Below are 22315 nucleotides of genomic sequence, written 5' to 3' on the forward strand. Positions count from 1 at the left end.
AGGACTCAAACTCACTCTGCCTCAGCCCTAAAGAAGGGAACAGGACTCCTAAGTCATTTATAAACCCCCTTCCTCATCTACCATATCCATGTGACCCATCCAGCCCCGCAATGCCCGCCACCTCCCCTCAGGTCTGTGAAAGTCAGACATCAGGCTGTGGCCACGCCCACCCGGGTGAGAGAACCATTCTCCCCCTGCTGGCCGCAGCATCCTCCCCATGGGGTTCTGAGAGGACCCCGTGACACCCACCTGGCTTTGCACTTTCTCCAGCTCCTCCTTGCTGACTGATGTCTTGCTGTCCTCCATGGTCCCCAGCAGGAGCTGCACGTCTGACAATAGTGCATGAGTCCTTCTGAGGTCCCTCCGAAGACGCTTCTCCACATCAAAGTCCCGATGGCCGATCTGGAAGCCAAGGGAAGGCTCTCGTGAGCTAAGATGACAAAGTAGTGGCCAGGGTCCAAGTTCTCTGGAACCTGGCTCCCTGAGTTCAAATCGTGCCTCCACCACTCACACTGTGTGACCTTGGACAAGACCTTTCTCCTCCCCAAGCCTCAGCCTCCTCGTTGGCAAAACAAGAATGGCAGCATTATCTTTGATAAAGGAGGCAAGAATATACAGTGGAGAAGAGACAGCCTCTTCAATAAGTGGTGCTGGGAAAACTGGACAGCTACATGTAAAAGAATGAAACTAGAACACTCCCTAACACCATACACAAAAATAAACTCACAATGGATTAGAGACCTAAATGTAAGGCCAGACAGTATCAAACTCTTAGAGAAAAACATAGGCAGAACACTCTATGACATAAATCACAGCAAGATCCTTTTTGACCCACCTCCCAGAGAAATGGAAATAAAAACAAAAATAAACAAATGGGACCTAATGAAACTTAAAAGCTTTTGCACAGCGAAGGAAACCATAAACAAGACCAAAAGACAACCCTCAGAATGGGAGAAAATATTTGCAAATGAATCAACTGACAAAGGATTAATCTCCAAAATTTATAAGCAGCTCATGCAGCTCAATATCAATAAAACAAACAACCTAATCCAAAAATGGGCAGAAGACCTAAATAGACATTTCTCCAAAGAAGATCTACAGATTGCAAACAAACACATGAAAGAATGCTCAACATCATTAATCATTAGAGAAATGCAAATCAAAACTACAATGAGATATCATCTCACACCAGTCAGAATGGCCATCATCAAAAAATCTACAAACAATAAATGCTGGAGAGGGTGTGGAGAAAAGGGAACCCTCTTGCACTGTTGGTGGGAATGTAAATTGATACAGCCACTACGGAGAACAGTATGGAGGTTCCTCAAAAAAACAAAAATAGAACTACCATACGACCCAGCAATCCCACTACTGGGCATATACCCTGAGAAAACCATAACTCAAAAAGATTCATGTACCAAAGTGTTCATTGCAGCTCTATTTACAATAGCCAGGACATGGAAGCAACCTAAGTGTCCATCAACAGATGAATGGATAAAGAAGATGTGGCACATATATACAATGGAATATTACTCAGCCATAAAAAGAAACGAAATTGAGTTATTTGTAGTGAGGTGGATGGACCTAGAGTCTGTCATACAGAGTGAAGTAAGTCAGAAAGAGAAAAACACATACCGTATGCTAACACATATATATGGAATCTAAAAAACAAACAAACAAATGGTCATGAAGAACGTAGGGGCAAGACGGGAATAAAGACACAGACCTACTAGAGAATGGACTTGAGGATACGGGGAGGGGGAAGGGTAAGCTGAGACAAAGTGAGAGAGTGGCATGGACATATATACACTACCAAACGTAAAATAGCTAGTGGGAAGCAGCCGCATAGCACAGGGAGATCAGCTCCGTGCTTTGTGACCACCTAGAGGGGTGGGATAGGGAGGGTGGGAGGGAGGGAGACGCAAGAGGGAAGAGATATGGGAACATATGTATAGCTGATTCACTTTGTTATACGGCAGAAACTAACACACCATTGTAAAGCAATTATACTCCAATAAAGATGTTAAAAGAAAAAAGAAGGCAGCAACCACACCGGGCTGCTGTGGGAACTGAACAGGTGCTTAGCCCACAGCATGACTCGTAGTAAAGGCACAACAAATCTGCGCCGCTGTCATGACTGTCATCACAGCCTGTAAGGACGCAGTCATTCTGTCTCATAATCTGTTCCACAGCCATCACCTTGCAAGAGCTTACACGTCAGGCGAGGCCCTCTGCTGACAGAAGTCAGGACAGCAGTTACCCTGGAGGGGCAGTGACTGGGTAATACAGGAGGGGGGGCTTGTTTGTGGTGTTAATCTGGGTGCCGGCTTTAAGAGCTGATGCAAATTCAATGAGTAGTACCGGTGGGATAAGGTGTGCTTCCCTGCATGTATGTTACACATCAGTAAATGGTATTAGAAATACCTGTGCTGCTCTGGAAGGTCTAAATCAAGCGTTTCTGTCCCTTGAGCAGGTCTCTTTTGCTAGTATAAAGACAGGCCATTTTCTGCAGAGGGACCTTGCCCAGAGGTCCCTCCCCCAGGATCCTGTCCTCCAAGACAGTAGTCACGTGGCTCCTGAAGAAGCCGCAGCCTGGACTTGGCGCGGGGAGGGCGAGTTAGATTCGTTAACAACCCCCAGTGGCCAACAGCACAGGCTGGGACAAACCAAGGGAGGTGCAGAATCAGGTAGGGGCCCGATGAAACCCTGACAGCCCATGGTCTCCCCTGGAAACAGAACACCTACTTCAAAAGCACTGGGGTTAATGTCTCTGAGAGAAACTAACAGCCCCTTCCTCTGGCACCACTCGTCAGATGGGGAGCTTTCAAGAAAATGGGGTGCAGGTGTGTCTTCCATGGAACCCAGTTTCTACACCCCTGGACATCTGTGCCTCCACACCAAGTGCAACCAATTCCTGGATGCTCAGAATACCCTGGAATATTCTAGAAAGAACTTGGAATTTAGAATGAGGTGGCCCAGGCTTGAAACCCTGGCTCACCACTTGCTGGTGGTGGGACTGAGGCTGAGTCATGCCACCTCTCAGAACCTGAGTTTCCTCGTCTATAAAGGAAGAGGTTTAAAAAAAAAAAAAAAAAATCCCTCACCTCCATGTTGAGATAAGACAAGGATCAGATGTGATAATGGATCGAAAAGTACTTTGTATGCTGTCAAATGCTTTCCAAATATAAAAGATTATGAGTACTGTCTGATGACCTGGAATGTATTCCCGTAGATTTTGTGTTATTATTCTACTGCCAGTTCTGAATTCTTTGAAAAATGAGTTGGTTCTTAGAATATAGCCTCTTAGTTCTCAGATTTATTGCTTTGTTAAGTTTAAAATGCTGAGGTGTTGTGTGTGTGTATATATCTCCTCCTGAGCTGAGGAGCTGAGGACTGGGCATGGTGCCAGGCCCTTTGTCACATATTACTGCATTTTACTCCCGTGGTAGTCTCTTTTAAAATGCCATTATTATTATTGCCTTTATTAAAATAGTAATAGCTTACACTTTGGGTTTGCTAAGTGTCAGACACTGTTCTAAACGCTTTACGGGTATGAACACATGGAGTCCGCACGGTGAATCTATGGGGTGTGAAGTATTATGATTCCCATTTTATGGATGATGAAACTGAGGCTTACAACAGTGAAGCAGTTTGCCCAAGATCACACAGCTAATCCTAAGTGGCAGAGTTAGGATATGAACCCAACTTTTCTGACTGCAAAGAGGTAATTTTAGTAAAATATACAATAAAAGAGGTTAAGTTTTGCTCTTCAATTAAAAAAAAAAAAAAGGGTGTTATGAAGGCACAGAGGAGCATCCCATCCAAGGCTGGGATGGGACCAGACACAGTCTCAAGTAAGCAGGAGCTAGTTAGGTGAGGTGCAGGAAGGGACACAGCTGAGAAACCATCTTGAATATGCGGTTCTGGGTGATTAGCATGAGGGTATAAAACACAGGGATGGGGCAAGTCACAGAATGAGAGAAGTTCCCTGGGGCCAGCTCACGTCTTGTGAGCTGTGTGGAGCTCTTCAGTATGTACTGTCATAGGGAAATGGAGGCACAACCGATAAAACAGAGAGGGTGAGTGATCAGCTCAAGGCCACACTGCTCCTAAGTGGCTACCCAGGGACTGGAACCCAGGCAGCTCAGTATTAGAATTCAAGTCTCTAACCACTGCACCAGAGTGCCTGGTGACATCTTAACTCGAGAGCCCGGATTCTTTGCCGTGACTACACTCAAGCAACATGCTTTTGCACCTTCCTCATTTTTGTATCTGCTCATGCTCTGCACACATCCTAAGGAGCCTTTAATTCTCCTGTGGGGCAGGTCAGCATCAGGGACATTCAGGATGACCCCATCCTTGCTGCCAAAAAGACCCTGAAAGTGCTGGCACCATCGCCTTTCCAGAGGGATCACCGCAAACAAATTCACAACAAAACCTCAGACCAAGTCACCCTCCCCTTCATAATAAATTGCTACGCAAGAGGAGGGGGAAAAAAACACCCCAAAACTCATTAGGTTAATGGGAAATAAATGTCATTCTGCAAGTTGACATTTTGCAGCACAAAGATTCAAATTTAGATCAAGCTGGTGAATAATTAACCAATAAAACTAAATGATGTTTAGTGTTGTTGTGGGAAACTCTGTTCCAACCTGGATTGTTTCACCATTTATCATTAAGGGTAAATTGTTTGGGGCAGTAGTTCAATGTCTGTCATCAAAGAACTCTCTAAGCACTTTTAACAAATGATCTAAAAATGTTATTAGGGGTAATCAAGCCACTTTACAGATGGGGAAATTGAGGCTTAGAGAGAGAACATTATGTAGCTGAAGGTTGCACAGCAAATTAATGGCAGATCTGGATTGCCTGATAACGTTAGGAAAAAAGATGGTCCAGAAAAGGATAATTCTAGTTAACTAAACCTTAATCACTTTTTAAGCAGCATGGTGTTAGATTTAATTTTTAAAAATACAGGTTTTCAAATAATATATGGATAGACCTCACTTCGAATTCACATAGGCCACTAACAACCTATATGATCTTGGGCGATGTGCTTTACCTTTTGCGCCTCACTTGTTTCATTTATATGAAGGAACTGATAGTATCTAATAGAACAAAAGAGATCATAGAAGACATTATCAATCTACCCCAAAGCAGGAAAGGAATAAAGGAAGAAGCAAAGAAAGGGGGCAATAAACCAACAAAATTAAACACAAAAGAATAGAAATAATTTCAAATATATCAGTCATTATATAAATGTAAATGAACTAAATTCTCCAATGAAAAGTAAGAGACTAAAATATTGCATTAAAAAGTATCCATCTGTTTAAGGGACATACACACAGAGAAAGGTTAAAAACAAAGAGATAAAAAAGGTCTTGTGGGCAAACTAAAAGAAATCGCACAAAATAGAATAAGGCAAAAATAATTCACAGAGAAAAAAGGGACACCATACAACAATTAGAAAAGAACAATGTACAATGTGCCAAGGAAATAAAACAATAATAAACTTAAATGCACCTAAAAAAATAACCTCTAAATATATAAGAGAAAACTATAACACAATTATAAGCAAAGTATATCCCCATGTACCACTATAATTAATAGAAGTATACAAAAATATTCTATTTATAAGAGCCACAGAAACTACAAGATTCCTAGAAGTAAATCTAACAGAAAAGCTCAAGACTTATATGGAAAAAAATAATAAAATATACACTAAAATAAATATTTTGTATTATTATAAGGTATTAATTTATAATAAAAATAAAATATATTTATGAAAGCCATAGATATATGAAGAAACACAGCATGTTCATGATTGCAATACTTCAATACTAAAAAAATATGTCACTTGTTCCCAACTAACTTACAAACCAATGCATTTGAAAATCCCCACCAGGCTTTGTTATGGAATCTCAATAAGAAGATTAAAGGATTGAAAATAGATAAGACAATTTTAGAGATGAGAAAGATAAGCTGTTTACAAGTTCTCAAACCCAGCCATTAAGACCACATGGTGCAGGAACTGAAGAATAAACCAATTAAACAGAATGGGTAGCCCCAAAACACAGCCATACATATATGGAAATTGTAGAAAAAATTACTCATGAAATAAAACAAAGGTGGTCTATATCGGGAAAATATAGATTCCTACCTCACACACACCAAAATAAAATCTAGGTGGGACTTCCTTGGTGGCACAGTGGTTGGGGGTCCGCCTGCCAGTGCAGGGGACACGGGTTCGAGCCCTGGTCCAGGAAGATCCCACATGACGCGGAGCAACTAAGCCCGTGCGCCACAACTACTGAGACTGCACTCTAGAGCCCGTGCACCTAGAGCCCATGCTCCTCAACAAGAGAAGCCACCACAATGAGAAGCCCGCGCACCGCAACGAAAAGTAGCCCCCGCTCCCCGCAACTAGTGAAAGCCTGCGCGCAGCAACGAAGACCCAACGCAGCCAAAAATAAATAAATAAATAAATTTAAAAATGAAATAAAATAAAATCCAGGTGGGTTAAAGGCCTAAAAATGCTCAAAACTTTAGAAATTTTCAGAAATATGGTAAAATATCTTTATGAACTCTGTTAAGGAAAGAAATCTTAAAAGAATCAACCGTAACTGATGAACATGACTATATTAAAAACACTTTTTATTAAGTAAAAAACATTATAAACAAAGTGAAACGATTATCCATAGAGTAGGAGATATTTGCAAAATATACAACCAAAAGTGGATTAGCATCTTGGATAAGGATCGGGAATAATGAACAGAAAAAAAAGGTGAAGACAAAACACTATAAACAGGCAACGCACATAAGAGAAAACTGTAATAAACGTGAAAAATGCACAACTTCACTAGTCATGAGGGACAAGCAGTACAACTTAACACTCAGCAACCGGTAAAGATCTTTAAATGTCTGACAGTGCCACGTGTCGGAGGGGGGGGGATGTGTGGTAGCAAAGAAAAAACTGCTGGTGACAATGTAAACCGCCACAATCACTTTGAGGAACAATCTGGGCAACGTCTAATAATTCCAAAATGGTACATTCCTAACAGCCAGCAATTCCTCTTCTAGATTCATACCCTGGAGAATCTCTTTCCCACGTGCACAGGGAGACATGTATAAGAATATGCACGGTAGCTCTGCGTCCTAGAATGGAAACAGCTAAATATCCAACAGAAGAGTAGGATTAAAGAAAATGAATACTGTGTAGCAGTTAAAAAAGAACGGATTAGAGCTACACGTATTATCATGGAGGAATCTCAAAAACAGCAAAAACAGAGTACAGAAGGGGAGCAGTAGAAGTAAAGGCAGAATCGCACGTACTGTATACAGTTAAAGTTCAAATACACACGCAGGGGAATTAAAGCCTCCAACCTCAGGAGAACGGTCCCCTCTGGGAGCGAAGGACGAAAAGATGGAAGGATAAAGGGATGGGAGATGAGGAACAGAAACCAAGGGGCCACCAACTGTTTTCGAAATGCTTTGCTTCCTTAAAAACATCTGAATCTGACGCGGCAAAATGTTAATTTATGTGAACCCTGTCCTCTTGATGCACAAGCGTCAATTACACTGTCTGTTCTACTTTCCCATGTGTTTGGCAAATGTCTTACTAAAACATCTAAAAGTATCCAATGTGACGTCATTCAAAGGCTCCAGCTTGGTGTCTAACACAAAATTAGCTTCTCATTCACTTGAAGTTACCTTCTCCTTGCATGTGAAACTTAAAATTTTAGCAATATTTATAAAAACCTTTCTTTACTGGATTAATTCCTTTGTTTTCTTAAACAGACCATGCTGGATAGAAGGCAACCTTCTCCCAACGATTTCCAAGTATCATTCTAGAATCAAACCCTGGGGTGTTCTCTCTCGTGCTGATGCCAAAGGGAGAGGAGCCTCAGTGGCTCTGCACTCAGTGGCCCCAGTTTGCTTGGCTGAAAATCCAGAAAACGCAAAGAAGGAAGATCATGTAGTTCTCCCACCGATGTCCTCAGCTTCCGACTCTCACTCGCACGGCTGTAGGGGTTCCGCTCTAGAATTCACTCATTTACTCAATTTAAAAAAACAAAACAAAACATAGTGAGCACCTATTTGTTCGAAGCCTGGCTGCCCTGGATGACCATTGGGAGGGGGCCCACATTCCTCTGTGAACAAGAGGAATGACTGCGGGAAGGTTATTGACAGCAAGATCGTTACTAATTAAAAGATAATGAACACAAGTTAAGCAGATACATTAAAAAACACTCCTACGATATTTAAAAAGAAACCATGGAAGCCACCAGCACTCCTCTCCAATGTCGGGGTTTCATGGAGGAGGAGCTGGCTCTGGGCGCTGCTGGTTGCTTCCTTCACAGCAGTGGTTCCCTGTAAAGAGGGAGGTTGACTGTGTCCTGGAGGAACATGTGGTAACGTCCGTAGACACTGCTGGTTGTTACAACTGAGGGAGATGCTTCTGGCATTTAGGAGGTGGAGGCCAGGGATGCCGCTCAACAGCCTACAATGAGACAGCGCCACCTCCCCACAGCACCCCGGCCCCCCAACCCCGGCCGCCAACAACAAAGAATGATACAGCTCAAAACGTCTGCAGTGCTGCAGCTGACAACCCTGGTCTACGGCGACGACGGCAAAACCCCACAAGGCTCTGCTCTCCAGCAGCTCAGAGCAGTTCGTTAGATCACGCAAAGCCAAGGAGACAGAAGTGGCCCAGCTAAGGGTCTAAAGCGTCACTGGCCTGGCTCTGCCTTCAGCAAAGTCTGTTCTCACGAGGCCAGCTCTGAGCACAGCAGCCATTCAGTCACCCCGTCAAAGCAAAGGCTGCCTATACTCTCACCCCCACAGCGGCTGAAGGCAAGGCGACCTCGTCTGTCACGTGTGGCTGGGCCCACTCTCTTTACTCTCAAGGGTCCTTCCAAGAACCCTGCTGTATGAAGACTCCCCCCACGGAAGGTCCCCTCTGAAGAGGCAGTGAGTGAGGGCAGAGACAGAACTGGTGGAGAAGACGGCGCCTGGGAGGAGCAGGTGGAGGCCAGCTGAAAGGTCTACCTGGGCTGGTCCTAAGACCCCTCCAGCGGGTCTCCCCACGAATCAGCTCTCTAACAGGGCCCCCAGAGGCAGGGAATGCGCTTCCCAAATGCCTGCTGGTGTCTCCCTCTTACCTGATCGCAGAGGGTTCCGATCAAGCCTTCTAAGTCCTGCTTCTCATGGAGGACCATCTGCTTCTCCTCATATTCTTGCTCCAGCTGCATTTCCAGTTGGTGGAGCTGTGGGCACAAAGGGCAGATGCAGGCATAGGATACAAGAGCTCTACCCGACAAACCCCACGAGGCAGGGACCCTCTGGAGGATGGGGTGGGGGAGGTGGAGTTCATGGCCCCTCGCCCAGTTCCACAACGGCTCACCTAGCAGTTAGGAGGGGGTGTCTCTGTCAGAGAACTTGGGAGCCTAAAAGCTCAGGAGCTGGACAACTATGGGGAGAGCTGGCCAATTACGGGGAGCCCCCTGCCATTCACTGTGAAGTCCCCGCCCCCAGTTCCCTTCCCATTTCCTAACACATGTCTCCTTCCTCTGCCACGACCCAGCTTGAATAGTTACAAGTCTTGGCACTCTTAACTTTTTAAGACTCTGCACAACATTGTATCCAGCACAATAAGGTGCATTCACCTCGCTTATTAAATACACTGTGATGCAGCAAAAAAAAAAAAAAATGTCGCATTTGAGATTATGTGGTGTTTGGACTGCACGTTTGTCTCTCCCAAAATTCCTAATCCCAATGCAGTATTATTTGCCGATGGGGCCTTTGGGAGATAGTGAGGTTTAGATGAGGTCATGAGGGTGGAGTCCCCATGCTGGGATTAGTGCCCTTATAAGAAGAGACACCAGGGACCTTGCTTCCTCTCTCTCTCCACTGTGTGAGGACACAGTGAGAAGGCAGCCGTCTATCTCAAGCCAGGAGCAGGGCCCTCACCCCACACCAAATCTGCCAGCACCTCGATCTTGGACTTTCCAGCCTCCAGAACTGTGAGAAATATATGTTTGTTGTTTAAGCTCCCCCCACCCCAAGACCCCAGTCTATGATATTCTGTTATAGCAGCCCAAACTGACTAAGACCTTTGGCTACAAGCAGCTCATTTAGTTTACAATTGGCTCTGATTTCTCGGTAATCACCCAGCAATGGCAGGCACTCCCTGCTAAAGTGGACACCCCACTATAACGGTGCTTTGCACATCCTCTTCTGCACCAGACTCTCTCATGTGTGTTGTCTCACCCCTTCCTCCTTTCTCCATCCTGTGCTCTCAATGACCTTCTTTCACAGACGGGAAAACTGAGTCAGAGAGCGGTCCTGAAGCATAGACTCCTACATCAACTGCTGCTGAGAACAGTCAGCATTCTGTCTCCTGGCCCCAGCTCTTGTGCCACACCAGACAGCCATCCGCATTCCCACCCAGGTCTCTAACGATTGATTTCCTGCCATGGTGAGAGACAGACTGAGCAGAGCAGTCACTAGATGTGCACTCAATGTTAGTATCTGTCATAGGAGAAAAACACCTTTCTCTGACCTCCCCCTCCCCCTTTATAAATCTGTCCATGGAAAAGCCTCAGGAGGGTCTGTCTGGGTCACATCTCCAACTCATCAGGGCCCTGGCTCAGGGCACTCATGATGCTCTGAGGCACTCTTGGAATGCACTAGAAATTGTGCTCCCTTCACCTGAGGGCACATGGGCAGGGACTGGGGGCTTCCATCTCCTGACCCACGTAGAGAAAAAAAGTACTGATGGATGGTCATTTCAGAAGAAAGTTCGTTTCAAAATTTTCTTTTAAGAGTGAGAGACACAAAGCACTCTGCTCACACCTGCTTAAAATGAAGACTGCAAAAGTGAAACTCGTTTTGGAAAATATACAATAAAAATTACGCATTAAGCAAGGCAAAGTTTTCTGGAGTGTGTTCTGTAGAACATTTCCACATAGCGTTCACACGTGTACTGTGTGTGTGTGGTGGGAAGGGAGGGAAGTCCATGCTAGAATAAGTGTGGGAGCCACTGAGTTAATAGGGCCTTCCATGCAGTACTTATCAGAGCCTTTGGTGAGTTCATGTGCGGGAAGTGCTAAAGGATGCAGCACTGCCCAAGGCTGACTTCTATCAAGTGCTTTCTAAATGGCCTTCCATAGTCCAAACATTTGCAAAATTAAAAAACTTTTTTTTTTTTTTGCTGTACGCCGGCCTCTCACTGCTGTGGCCTCTCCCGTTGTGGAGCACAGGCTCCGGACGCGCAGGCTCAGCGGCCGTGGCTCACGGGCCCAGCCGCTCCGCAGCATGTGGGATCCTCCCGGACCGGGGCACGAACCCGTGTCCCCTGCATCAGCAGGCGGGCTCTCAACCACTGCGCCACCAGGGAAGCCCCTAAAAAAAAACTTTTAAAATCTAGTTATTTTGGTTAAGAGATTGGGCTTTGGAGTCAGACAGACCTAAGCTCAAGTCCGAGCTCGTTTACTTCCCAGTGAGGTAACCCTGGGGAAGACCCTTCACCTTTGGGACTCTAGTTTCCTCATCTGTAGAACCAGGACTATAAACCTTACAGAGTGCTTATGAGAATTAAATAAGTTGACAGACGTAAAGAACCCAGCCTGAAACATGGTGCCCACTGGGTATTCAAAGAATCTCATTCATTTCTCCCACTGGGTATTCAAAGAATCTCATTCATTTCTCCCAATGGAAAATAAGCAGAAATTTGCCCCTCCATGATAACTCCCAGCACTTTACAGTTTATAAGGCATCTGCCATTCTTTCATCTTATGCTCACAACAGCGTAGGTAAGGTAGAACATTTTCTCTTATTGCTCCCATTTTGTAGATGAGAAAACTGAGTCTTAGGGAAGTTACAAGACTTACTCAAGGGCACACAGGTCTGGTTGAACCTAAAATCTATGACTCTTCTTTTCCAACTCTGGGGAGTTCTGGGGGGAATGCACTTGGCCCCTCGGGATGATCCATGTAAACCCCCAGAGGGGCCCCAAAAGGAGTATTTGAGGAGCAGGAAGGGCAGCAGATGCAGCAGCACCAACCACTGGGAGTGGAGAGGGGCTCAGTTCTTACTTACTCCCCTCCCCGCCCGGGGCGATGACAGGGTGCCGAGGAGACCCCATCTGCCCAGGACTTCCTCACTAGAGTCCCGTCTCCGCCGAGGTCCTGACCCCACTGAGGCCTCCTCCAGCCCCGCCCAGGAGGATGCTCTTGGGGGGATCTGCAGAGCACCAAGTGTCTGAACCCTCCTTCTCTTGGATGGATTAGTCACACCCAAGAGCAAGGCAACCACCAGGTTTGTTCCCTGGTTCCTCTGGAAGGATCAGCTACCTGAAAATCCACACACACACACGGTATTGCTCGTAAGTTTCCAACCATCAAGGGTTACATTACAAAACTCTGTTCAATAGTTCCACATCTGTGATCTCCTTGAATCTTCCCTGTTACCCTGCAGGGGGCCATCATTATCCTATTTTACGGATGAGAGAAGTGAGGCTTATTAGCAAGGTTACGTGATTTCTCCAACGCCCCACAGCTGATAGCTGATGGAGTTGGGAGCAGGAAGGGCGAAGATTCAAACCAAGAGTCTATGAGTTCCAGCACCCATGCTCTCAGGCCCTGCAGTTTGGAGGTCTCTGTAGAGACTCTGCTTAGGGAACTAATAATCAGAGTCAACCTTGGGAAATGCTACTCGGCCCCTTCTTGGAGATTCACAATGTACCCAAGGCTATGAAAGGCCCACAGAAACCCTACCCAGACAAAACCTGTCAAATGAGGCGTAACCCAAAGCTTCTCAGCAATTGCATTTTAAAGATTCATCTCACACTCACATCAGTGCATGCATCTGTAAGGAGGTCTGTCTCAGCACTGGCCATAAAAACAGAAAACCCTAAATGTCCAATGACAAGAGAATTAATGAGAGCACACGCCTAAGGTGGAATACTTTTATAAGCCATTAAACATGTACATTAGATCTGCATTTACTGACATGAGAGGAGGCCCAGGACAAACTTCGAGTGAAAACAGCAGCATGACCCCATTTAGGTAAAACGATCTCTCTACAAATATGCATGTGTGGGTACAATGAAAGAGAGAAAGAACATTTAAAAATAGTAATAATGATGATGCCTTGGTGGTAAGATTTCAAGGGTTTACTGCCTTCTTACACACTGTCTGAAATGTCTGCAAAGAGCTTGGATAAAATGTAAGAAATGATTTGCCAGGCAAATAGCCAGAAGGGACTGGTCCCTTTCTTGAAACATATAAATCCTTACCCAAAGCATCAGTCACATGGCACTGTGGGCTCTTGGGAGAAATCTTGGGGTGATGATGCTAGACAGTTTCCGAGGATCGTAGTTAGGACAGGTACGTCTGCTCCAGCACCCTTGAAAGCACTGGGGAAGCTAAGGTCCCAGGTGGTTGAAGGGACTGTCCCCAGGCCCTGGGATTCCCCTCACTCTAAGGATGACGCACCCAGGCTGACCCTGCCGGGACCCCAGGACACAGCTGTGCTCGTGGCTCACATACCCGCTTCTGGCAGGACTGGCGGATGTCCTCCATCTCCTCCTCCGTGTCCTCTCGGTCCTTCTGGTGCATCTGCTTCATCCGCTCAATCTCCAGCTCAAACCGCTGGCGGAGCTGGGGGCGGCAAGGACAGCGCGTGAGGGTGGCCCACACCATCCACGTCGTCCTTAGCATTTCAGCTGCATTTTTCATTTTGGGACCGCATGGATGAGAGTCAAGTCATCCCCCCCACCTCGCCCCAGGCACCCAGGGAGGTCAGAAATGGTAGGTAAATAGCCCAAACACTGCCTCTATCCCTTCTGTGGTCATAACGTCACTAATCAATCATACTCTTTGCCACTGCGTTTAGATATCATTTTGGAATCCTTCTCAACACTCTCAGGATGAAACAAATTTGTCATCCCTGGAGCAGGCATCAGGGAAGTTTTTCTAGATGGGCGGATAGGTGGGTGAATGGATGGTAGAATAAAAGTTTACTTATGGGGCTTCCCTGGTGGCGCAGTGGTTGAGAGTCCGCCTGCCGATGCAGGGGACACGGGTTCGTGCCCCGGTCCGGGAAGATCCCGCATGCCGCGGAGCGGCTGGGCCCGTGAGCCATGGCCGCTGAGCCTGCGCGTCCGGAGCCTGTGCTCCGCAACGGGAGAGGCCACAGCAGTGAGAGGCCCGCGTACCGCAAAAAAAAAATCAAAAAAAAAGTTTACTTATGAAGACAGGAAACCCTGGAGAGGGAGATGACTTGCCCAAGCTGCTACCTTGACAATTCACTTTGCCTCTGATTAGTTACCTTGCTCCGTGGAAAACAGCCTTCTTAAGATACATTTGTGATAGTTAGATGAGATGACATATAAAACACGTAGCGCGACGCCTGGCACAAAAAGATTACGTTTTCTTTCCCCATTATTTTGAAAACAGAGTAAGGATTGGCCCCTCCCTTCCCAGAAGCCTGACATAACCAAGAACTGTGTTCCCATTAAGGAGATGAGGCTTTTCAGTGAGAGCCTCCACCACCTGCTCAGGGCAGGAGAAGAGCTGCGTGTGATGTTTACGCCGTGCCACCTTACATAAAGGCTCTAGAACTGGACGCAGAAGGCATGGGACCCAATTCTAGTTCAAGAGTTTACTTTCTTGATTTGCATAATTCAGAGACTGATCCAAGCTCTTGCGTGTCAAGTTTTGTGGCATATTAGAATTACCTGGTGCCTTTTTTAAAAAAAATGTCAATTCCAGGGCTTCACTCTAGACCTATTGGGTCAGAATCTCCAGGATACGGGCCTCAGGAACCTATACTGTCAAGCTTTCATTGATCTATCCTCTTCAATGCTGTTGGTCATGGAGCAGCATGGAACCCACCAGTGCAGAGGGGCAGACTGTAGAAACTACAACGTCCTGACCATTTGCTACTCTGCCCTGGCACCTCACAGCAAGCTTTCATGAGGCTACAATTGCTGCCTCTCTAACATGGACATGCAGTCGAAAAAAGACAACTGTGGTCTTTCCCAACATTGATATTCTCTACTACATAGGACTGTGGCGAAGAGGAAGAAGAATGGTGTGCATCAGAGCCCCTATTGTAGTTCCCGGCAGAAAGCAGGCTCGCTTTAAATGCCAACTTCCTTCCCTGCCTCCTTTAAAATGACAGAGGTCATGGGAAGGTAATCCAAAATGAGGAGCATTTAAAGCAAGTAAACGTAATATTTCTTTTTCATTTTTTTCCTAGCCTCTTGGACACTCCTGACATCTGCAATACCATTTATGTCAAGCTTATATGAGTTAACATAAAATTTCCTGGAAAAAGTGCTATGTTGTAATCAATAAATATCTCCTGGATGTCTACAATAGCCCAGTGCAGTGTGAGGTGATGGGTGAAGCTGAAGATGGATGAAAGGGTTGAGTCAGCTTCGCCTCCTGTGTAAGCTGACGGGGGGTACTGGGAAGCTGCATTCAGCCTCGGGTCCCTGAGGTCACCGTAGCACATTTCTGCTTCCGAGCACCGAGTGGTCCCCTGGTGGCATTTTCAAGAGGTAACACAACTTTCCAAAGTGCTCACTCTACTCTTGACTCTGGGTTGCTTTGTGACACTGTTCCACCCTCTACGTCCCAGAACAACCTGCACAGATATCCCACCTCCTTCACGAACCTTCACAGATTCACAGCTGGGGTTGGGGGGAGGCTGGGGGGTTGACAAGGCTCCGACTTCATTGTACAGATGAGGAGACTAAAATCTAGAGAAAACAGGGGGCTCGCCTAACATCACACAGACCCCATCTGCATGTGATCATCTCGCAGTTCCTTAAATGCCACGTGACTCCCCTGCCTCGAGGCCTTTGCAGTGGCTGTTCCCCCTGCCTGGAACTCTCCTCGTCAGCCAACTCAGACTCATCCTTCAGCTTTCAGCTTCAGTAAATATCACTTCCTCCAGGAAGTCTTCCCTGACTGTTCCAAACCTGCTCCCCAAACCAGATTCTGCAAGTTAAACCTTCCCATAACACTCAGCATAACTATAACCTTCAGCAGAGTGGAGACCACATTCGTCTTGCTTACAGCTGCGTCCCTAGCATCCACCCTGTGCCTGGCACACAGTAGGTGCTTAATAAATATGGGTTTGACTGAGTAAAGATGCTGTTTTCTGAACCACTCCAGACTGTCCCTCCACGCCTGCCACATCCATGTCTCACTACTCAGCAGACTCCATCCCAATGGAGGGGGGATAAGTGAGAAGCAAGGGCCAGCACCCCAGCCTCCCCCCGACCGCCCCCACTCCCTCACCCCACTTCACCAGAGCAGCTCAGTTTATTTGCTTTTACGTATTCATGCTGCCTGGTCAGATGTTCTTGAAAAAGGAGTTCCAACCTTAAAACCATTTCAACATAATTACCCCTTATGAAATCTCACATGAGAAATTTTTTTAGAACTAAGCATCAAGAAAAGCCTTGCTTCCCCTTGAAAGCCTAGCTTGTTTTTATCTTGGGGATGATAAAAAAAGCATGGAACTCACATTTCCTTTTTCTCTCTGGCCACCAGGAATTTTAGAGCTAAACCTATTAAGTGTGTAAGATCGTATGTTCTGCGTGTCTGCTTATTAATTCACCACCCCACCGTTCCTTAGCACCGGTTTTAATTTGTGTTTTTCTGGTTTGGCTTGTTTTATTTATTTTTCTGTTTTATTATGCATACACCTTATAAGCTGCCTCGAATTCTTTGGGGAATGAGTTGGCATATAAACAAACAAGCCGACAAAATATTCCTCAGGAGCTTCGTTGAGGGGGCTGGTACAAGAGTATTGGATTCCTGCCTTATTCCCCTCAGTTATTTTGCATTTTCCAAAGATCGGGGCTCCCATCTCCCTGGAGGCTGTGCACAGCACAGGTAGCCGAGGCGCTGTGGAGTCAGATGGCGCAGGCTCCAAATCCCGTCCCTGAGCCTCAGTTTCCACATCCATAAAGTGGGGATAATACTCATATCTCAGCATATAAATTTCTTGTGGAGATTGATGAGGTGAGATGTGAGGAGAGCTTAGGGCTGAGTCTGGTACACAGACAGCGCTCAATAAACACCAGATACTGGGTCAACAGTTATTTAATGAGTACCAACTATGCACCGGCCTCATTCCGGGCTCTGGGGATGCCCTGATAAGCAAGATCAACCAAAACGTCCTCCCGTTTCCCTGAAGCTTATATCCTAATGGGGGAGAGAAGCACTGAGCACACTTTTCAAAGCACTATGGCATATGATGGCAGGTGCCATGAAGGAGAACCAAATGGCTAAGGAGCGGCGTGGAGGTGGGGTTGTTTGCAAGAAGGAGACCAGGGCAAGCTTCTCGGAGGAGCTGACACTGACGCTTGCAGGATGGCAGGAGGGGGGCTACATCATGAAAGGTCTGAACGTCAGACCTAGGGGGCTGAGGTGCTCTGGGGTACTAGGGAGCCACAGAAGGATGACGAGCAGTTGAGTGAGGCGCTTATGTCGTATTTTGACAACAGCCTTCTGCACTGGAGTCAGCATGGGGCAGGGCATCGCCCTGGACAGGACCTTCCTACCTGCTCCAGCTGCTTGATGGTGTTTTCCTGCTGGGTGTGGATTTTCTCTTGCTCGAGGGCGCTGGATTCCAGCTTCCAGAGCCTCTCCTTCAAGCCCGCAATGCAATTCTCCGCCAGAGAGGGTGACCCCAGCAGCTCCTGCTTCTGGGCCTGCAGCATCTCCACCTCCTGCTTCAGCTGCAAGGTTTCTTGCTCCTTTCCCTACAGAGACAAGGTGGGCAGAGATCCGAAGTCACGTGACCATACTCCTGCTCCCCCTGGGACACCTCTACAACCTGCGGGAGGGCGCTTTCCACTGTTCAGTGCATGTCATCTCCACTGCCATCTCCACCTGGATCTCGCGGCCCCCCGCCGCGCCCCCTGTAGGACACCAAGGGCCCCTCCCTGGGACAGCTCAGACAGGCTGGGGTGGGGAGTTTGTGGGAAGCAGCGCCCTTGCCCCTAGAGCTAGACCTCAAAGCACAAACAGGAGGTGTTTGCCCCATTTGAAAGCTGTGTACCTGCCAAGGGTGGGCCTGAGATGTTGGAGCAGGGAAGCCAAGTGGCCAGGCATGACTCTTCCAGGTTAGAAAGTCAGCTCCAGGGTGAAAGAAGTTTGGGCTACATCATGAAGGAGCTGCCCGCCAGGCTAAGAGGTGCAGAGGTTCTCCCAGAGCAACAGGGAGCCACAGCAGGCCTTGAGGAGCAGCTGAGGGAGGTGCCTGCGCCACATTTTAATCAAATCCCTCTGCACTGGCACCTGCAGGGGGCAGGGCACTGCCCCTAGCTGGGTCTAGAGCTAACTCATCCTGAGCACGCCTCTCCCCGCTCCCAGGTGGGCAGCTCGGAAGGCAGGCAGGTGACTGGAGCAAGATCCCGAGGGGCGTGGAGCTAGGGAGGCCTGCTTATCCATCACCTGCCACCCACGCTTTGCTGATTCAGGCGCGCTGGGCTCCAGTGACGCCGCGGGCACTGGCCGACCAGGACGGCCACACGCAGAGCTCTCGCCCCGCACCATCTGCTGCAGGCGTGCGAGGGAGGGGTTTCCTGAGACCCAGCAACCAAGAGCCAGGGGGCGCTGTGCCCCCGCCCCTCACCTTCAGCTGCTGCTGAAGCTTGCCCAGCTCGCACCGGACGCTGGTGTTCTCCTGGGCGACTTTCTCTCGGAGGCCCTTCTCAAACACGGACTCTCCCAGGGCCTGGGCCAGCTGCGTGTCAAACCTGTCAGAGCAGAACGTGGGTCACGGCCCCGAGGCGGGTGTGCCTGGGCCGGGGGTGGGGGAGGGAAGGCGGGTGCTGGAGGGAGGCAGTTAGCTTGCTGAGAACCGCTAGGGACAGAAAGAGAATTAAATGATAGAGGGTTTGTGGATGTGGGGTAGGAATCCTGAACACCAGAGGGCAACGCTGAGGGTTTACAGTTTCCACAAAAATACCGGACACTTATTTAAAATGTGATAAAAACATATACACAAAAATAAAAACAGAATAAAACTATACAAATAGAGAATAAGAACAAAAAACATATGATATACAGAAAAAACTAACCTATCAGGTTTGCTGACATACGCCAAGGACCTTTAATTCTACAAGGCCCAGGTTTGGCATCTAATATCAATTGATTGGTACATGAATGTACTTATCAGCACAAACAAGGGATATTCAACATTTCATATTGTGCATGATACTGTGGGGCTCGTGCACTCATTAGCCATATTAGAGCACGGTTATTACTGATAGAACGCTGGACAGTTATACATACCATCTTGTCTTCATTTGGTTCCTAAGCAGAACACACAGAGACTGGACAGTCCTATGGGGGCCGTTGGGGAATCAGGAAGTACCTACTTTGGAGCGCACCTGCCCCTCCACGATGGTGACCACTAGGTGGGAAGCGCTTCCTGGACTGGACATCATTCCACTCATCAGCCTCTGTCCCTATCACAGGCGAGGAAACTGGCAGAGGCTCTGATAAGCCTCAATAAGATGTGACTTTGGTCACTTGCCCTCAGCCCACACAGAAAGGCCACGTGCTCCAGGGAACTGGGTGTGGCCAGAATGGCTGAACTGGGCATGGGATTTTGTCCTTGGTGAGAAGAAGATCTCCCTTGTTACAAGATTATCCAATGCCCCTTGGATGGTCATTCAAAGCCTCAAGACTCCTGAAAGAGCCAACTACAGGTCATATGAGGGGGGCCTACTGTTGGAAGGGCCCAGAGGCGTTCTGATTGGCTGTTGGTGACATCATTCAAGAGGCACTATTGGCTGCCTCTGAAATGGCCACACCGTGATGATGATAATGGTCCAGCAGTCCCAAAGGGCCAGGCTCTGAGCTGGGATCCATGGGGTCCTTATAACAATTCAGTAAGAAACACATTATAACCACTTCATACAAGAGAAAGCTGAAGTTCAGAGAGGTGAGTGATTCAGCCACAATCCCAAAGAGGGTTTGAGCCAGCTTCTCTGCTGATGTAGCTGCCCCCATCTACCTGTTCACGCCCTGGAACAGGAAGGAAAGACACTGGGGGCCAGACAGTGATGGATGTCTTAAAGGAGTCCTTACTGGGCCACCTGATGCCAAAGAAGGCCTCCAACAGACCCTAACTTCGGGAGCGCACTGACCGACGAACTGCCTGAGGCCAGAGGGACTCACACCCTTCACCCCGCTAGCAGCGGGCTGGGGGCCCACCCTCCCATGGCTCCAGCACAGGCCTTTTCCCCGTGGAAGCAGCCGGGAGCTCCACCAGCCCTCGGAACTGAGCTCTGTGACCCAGGAGTCACCATGGCAACAAGAAGCCAAACTCAAATGGAGCCGTTCTGGGCCACTCTGAACTTAGAAGCCAAGGTGGGGCAGGGAAGTCTATCAGCACGGAGACATCACTGCCTCCAGAGCCCAGCAAACTAAGGAGGCAGCTGCATCTACACTTCGATTAAGCTTAAAGAGGTGGGAGAGAGTAACACTAACGTCTAGATCTCTCCCTCACTCTAGGCATTCTGCCTGAATCTCCACCGCTAGACAGAGACCTCTACTCCCTTATGGGCTCCCTGCCAAAGTGCCAGCCCACCTAGAAAGGTAATGGCTGCTACTTGCAATGAGCATCAAAACATAAATTAACTTCTGCTAAGATATGGTAACGGAGTACAGAGCATGACAGGGCAGGTAAGTCTTAAGAAGAAGAAATGTAAGTATGATGAAATGGCGACTTTCCCGGTGGCCATCATGGGGAGGTTCTTGAGGACCTGGAATGAAGGATTCTGTCCAAGGGGGTCGATCACAGGGAAGACCAGAGAGATGGAATTTTCTGGCTGCATAAACTCCAAGGGCAGAACCCCGGCCCCTGCCACCCATCAGAAATCTGAAACGCCCTCATAAGGCCTCTCGGAAGTGGAAGCCACAGATAAGGGCCAGAACTGTCACAGCTGGCAGAAACCTGAGGGGTGATGGAGTCTCACTTCTCAATTTACAGATGGGGGGTCTGTCAGAGCCACTCTTCAGCACCAGGTGGCCTGCTTAAGTCCAAGGACGGCTCTGAAACATCAGTCACTGTCTGGCCCAGACAGGTAGTGTCACTTGACAAGGTCACCCAGGAAATGACCAAGGTGGGACTAAGCCATTCTCCCCACTGCAAGGACAGGGTTTAGCCAGAGCATCCATGGGAAGGTGGAGAAGGAAACAGAGTCAGCTATCAGCAAGAGGAGAAGAAACTTCTCTCATTTGGGGGGGCACTAATAACACCCCAAAGAGCTTCTTTCCCCCCCCAAATGAAGGAGCCAGCTCAGGAAAGCTCAAAGGTGAATGAGAGAAACAATATTTAATGCAGATCGAGTTCAAAACCTGTGCCAGTCGCATGGAAATACAACTCAGCTTGCTACCTGGTGGAAGCAGGCAACCTCGGCAAAACCACATCCTGGCGCACAGCAAGGTTCTTCTGTATTTTTATCCTGGACCTTCTCAAAGAGGCTGTATTTCATCTATTTGCCTCCTAGGAAGTTTCCATTAGGGCTTATCTGGCTCAGAACAAGACCCCTGCACACCTTTACCCTCACCAGGTGAGCCAAAGAACTTAGGACACAGCCAAGGAGTCCAGGGATGAAGCTGAGGTTGCACGTAAGGAGGCCTGTGAGTGTAAACCCGGGCTCCTGGTCTAGGCTCCACCCACGGAAACCTGCGGCAGCACCGCTGGAAAGCAAGCACGGGAACCAGTGTGCAGATTCAAGACTGGCATCTTGTTTGTGCACAAAGCCCAGTCCCTGCCAGAACTGCTCGCGTGAGCTGAGAGTCTAAACTTCAAATAAAAAGGGCACTGACTGAAGTTTTTGGCCTCCTCACCATTTTCAACAGTGAGAACAGGAACCAGACTCTAGTCCTGCGGGATCTACCAACTGTTATCATCTAGTCTTCACCACAAGGGAGGCGCTCCACCTCAGGAGAAGAATCAGGCTGAGAAGGGTTGAATGACTTGTCCACGGTCACACAACTAGCAAGAGGCCCAGCTGGGACTTGAACCAGCACTTGCACCCCTAACCACCAGGCCAAGCTGTCTTTGGCCTCCACAATGAACTCTACACTTGATAAGTGGGGATGCGGAGGCCCAGAGGGGCCAAGAAAGTTCCCCAAGCTCACATGGTCAGTTGGTAATAGAGCTGAGACTGGGTAACAGAAAAGAATTATTTCTTGCTAGATTCCTGGGAGAACCATATAGGAATGTGTGAGGGGAGAGAGAGGAAAATTAGAGCAGAACAAGGATGGTAGGCTCC

The 22315-nt window shown here is 47.7% G+C and overlaps 1 protein-coding gene across 2 annotated transcripts in view; it reads right to left on the bottom strand.

Moving 5' to 3' along the window:
- MYO18B (myosin XVIIIB) overlaps nt 1–22315 on the bottom strand; it is a 235791-nt gene that overhangs the window by 84682 nt on the left and 128794 nt on the right. For both annotated transcript variants that reach the window (XM_060122034.1, XM_060122033.1), the window contains 5 exons: nt 18658–18781; nt 17582–17782; nt 13548–13658; nt 9159–9263; nt 250–402 (listed from right to left, as the gene is read on the bottom strand). In XM_060122034.1, the coding sequence (XP_059978017.1) occupies nt 250–402; nt 9159–9263; nt 13548–13658; nt 17582–17782; nt 18658–18781 (694 nt within the window). The remainder of the gene's footprint in view (nt 1–249; nt 403–9158; nt 9264–13547; nt 13659–17581; nt 17783–18657; nt 18782–22315) is intronic.

Source organism: Lagenorhynchus albirostris, chromosome 14, assembly GCF_949774975.1.
Source record: "Lagenorhynchus albirostris chromosome 14, mLagAlb1.1, whole genome shotgun sequence".
Lineage (NCBI taxonomy): Eukaryota > Metazoa > Chordata > Mammalia > Artiodactyla > Delphinidae > Lagenorhynchus > Lagenorhynchus albirostris.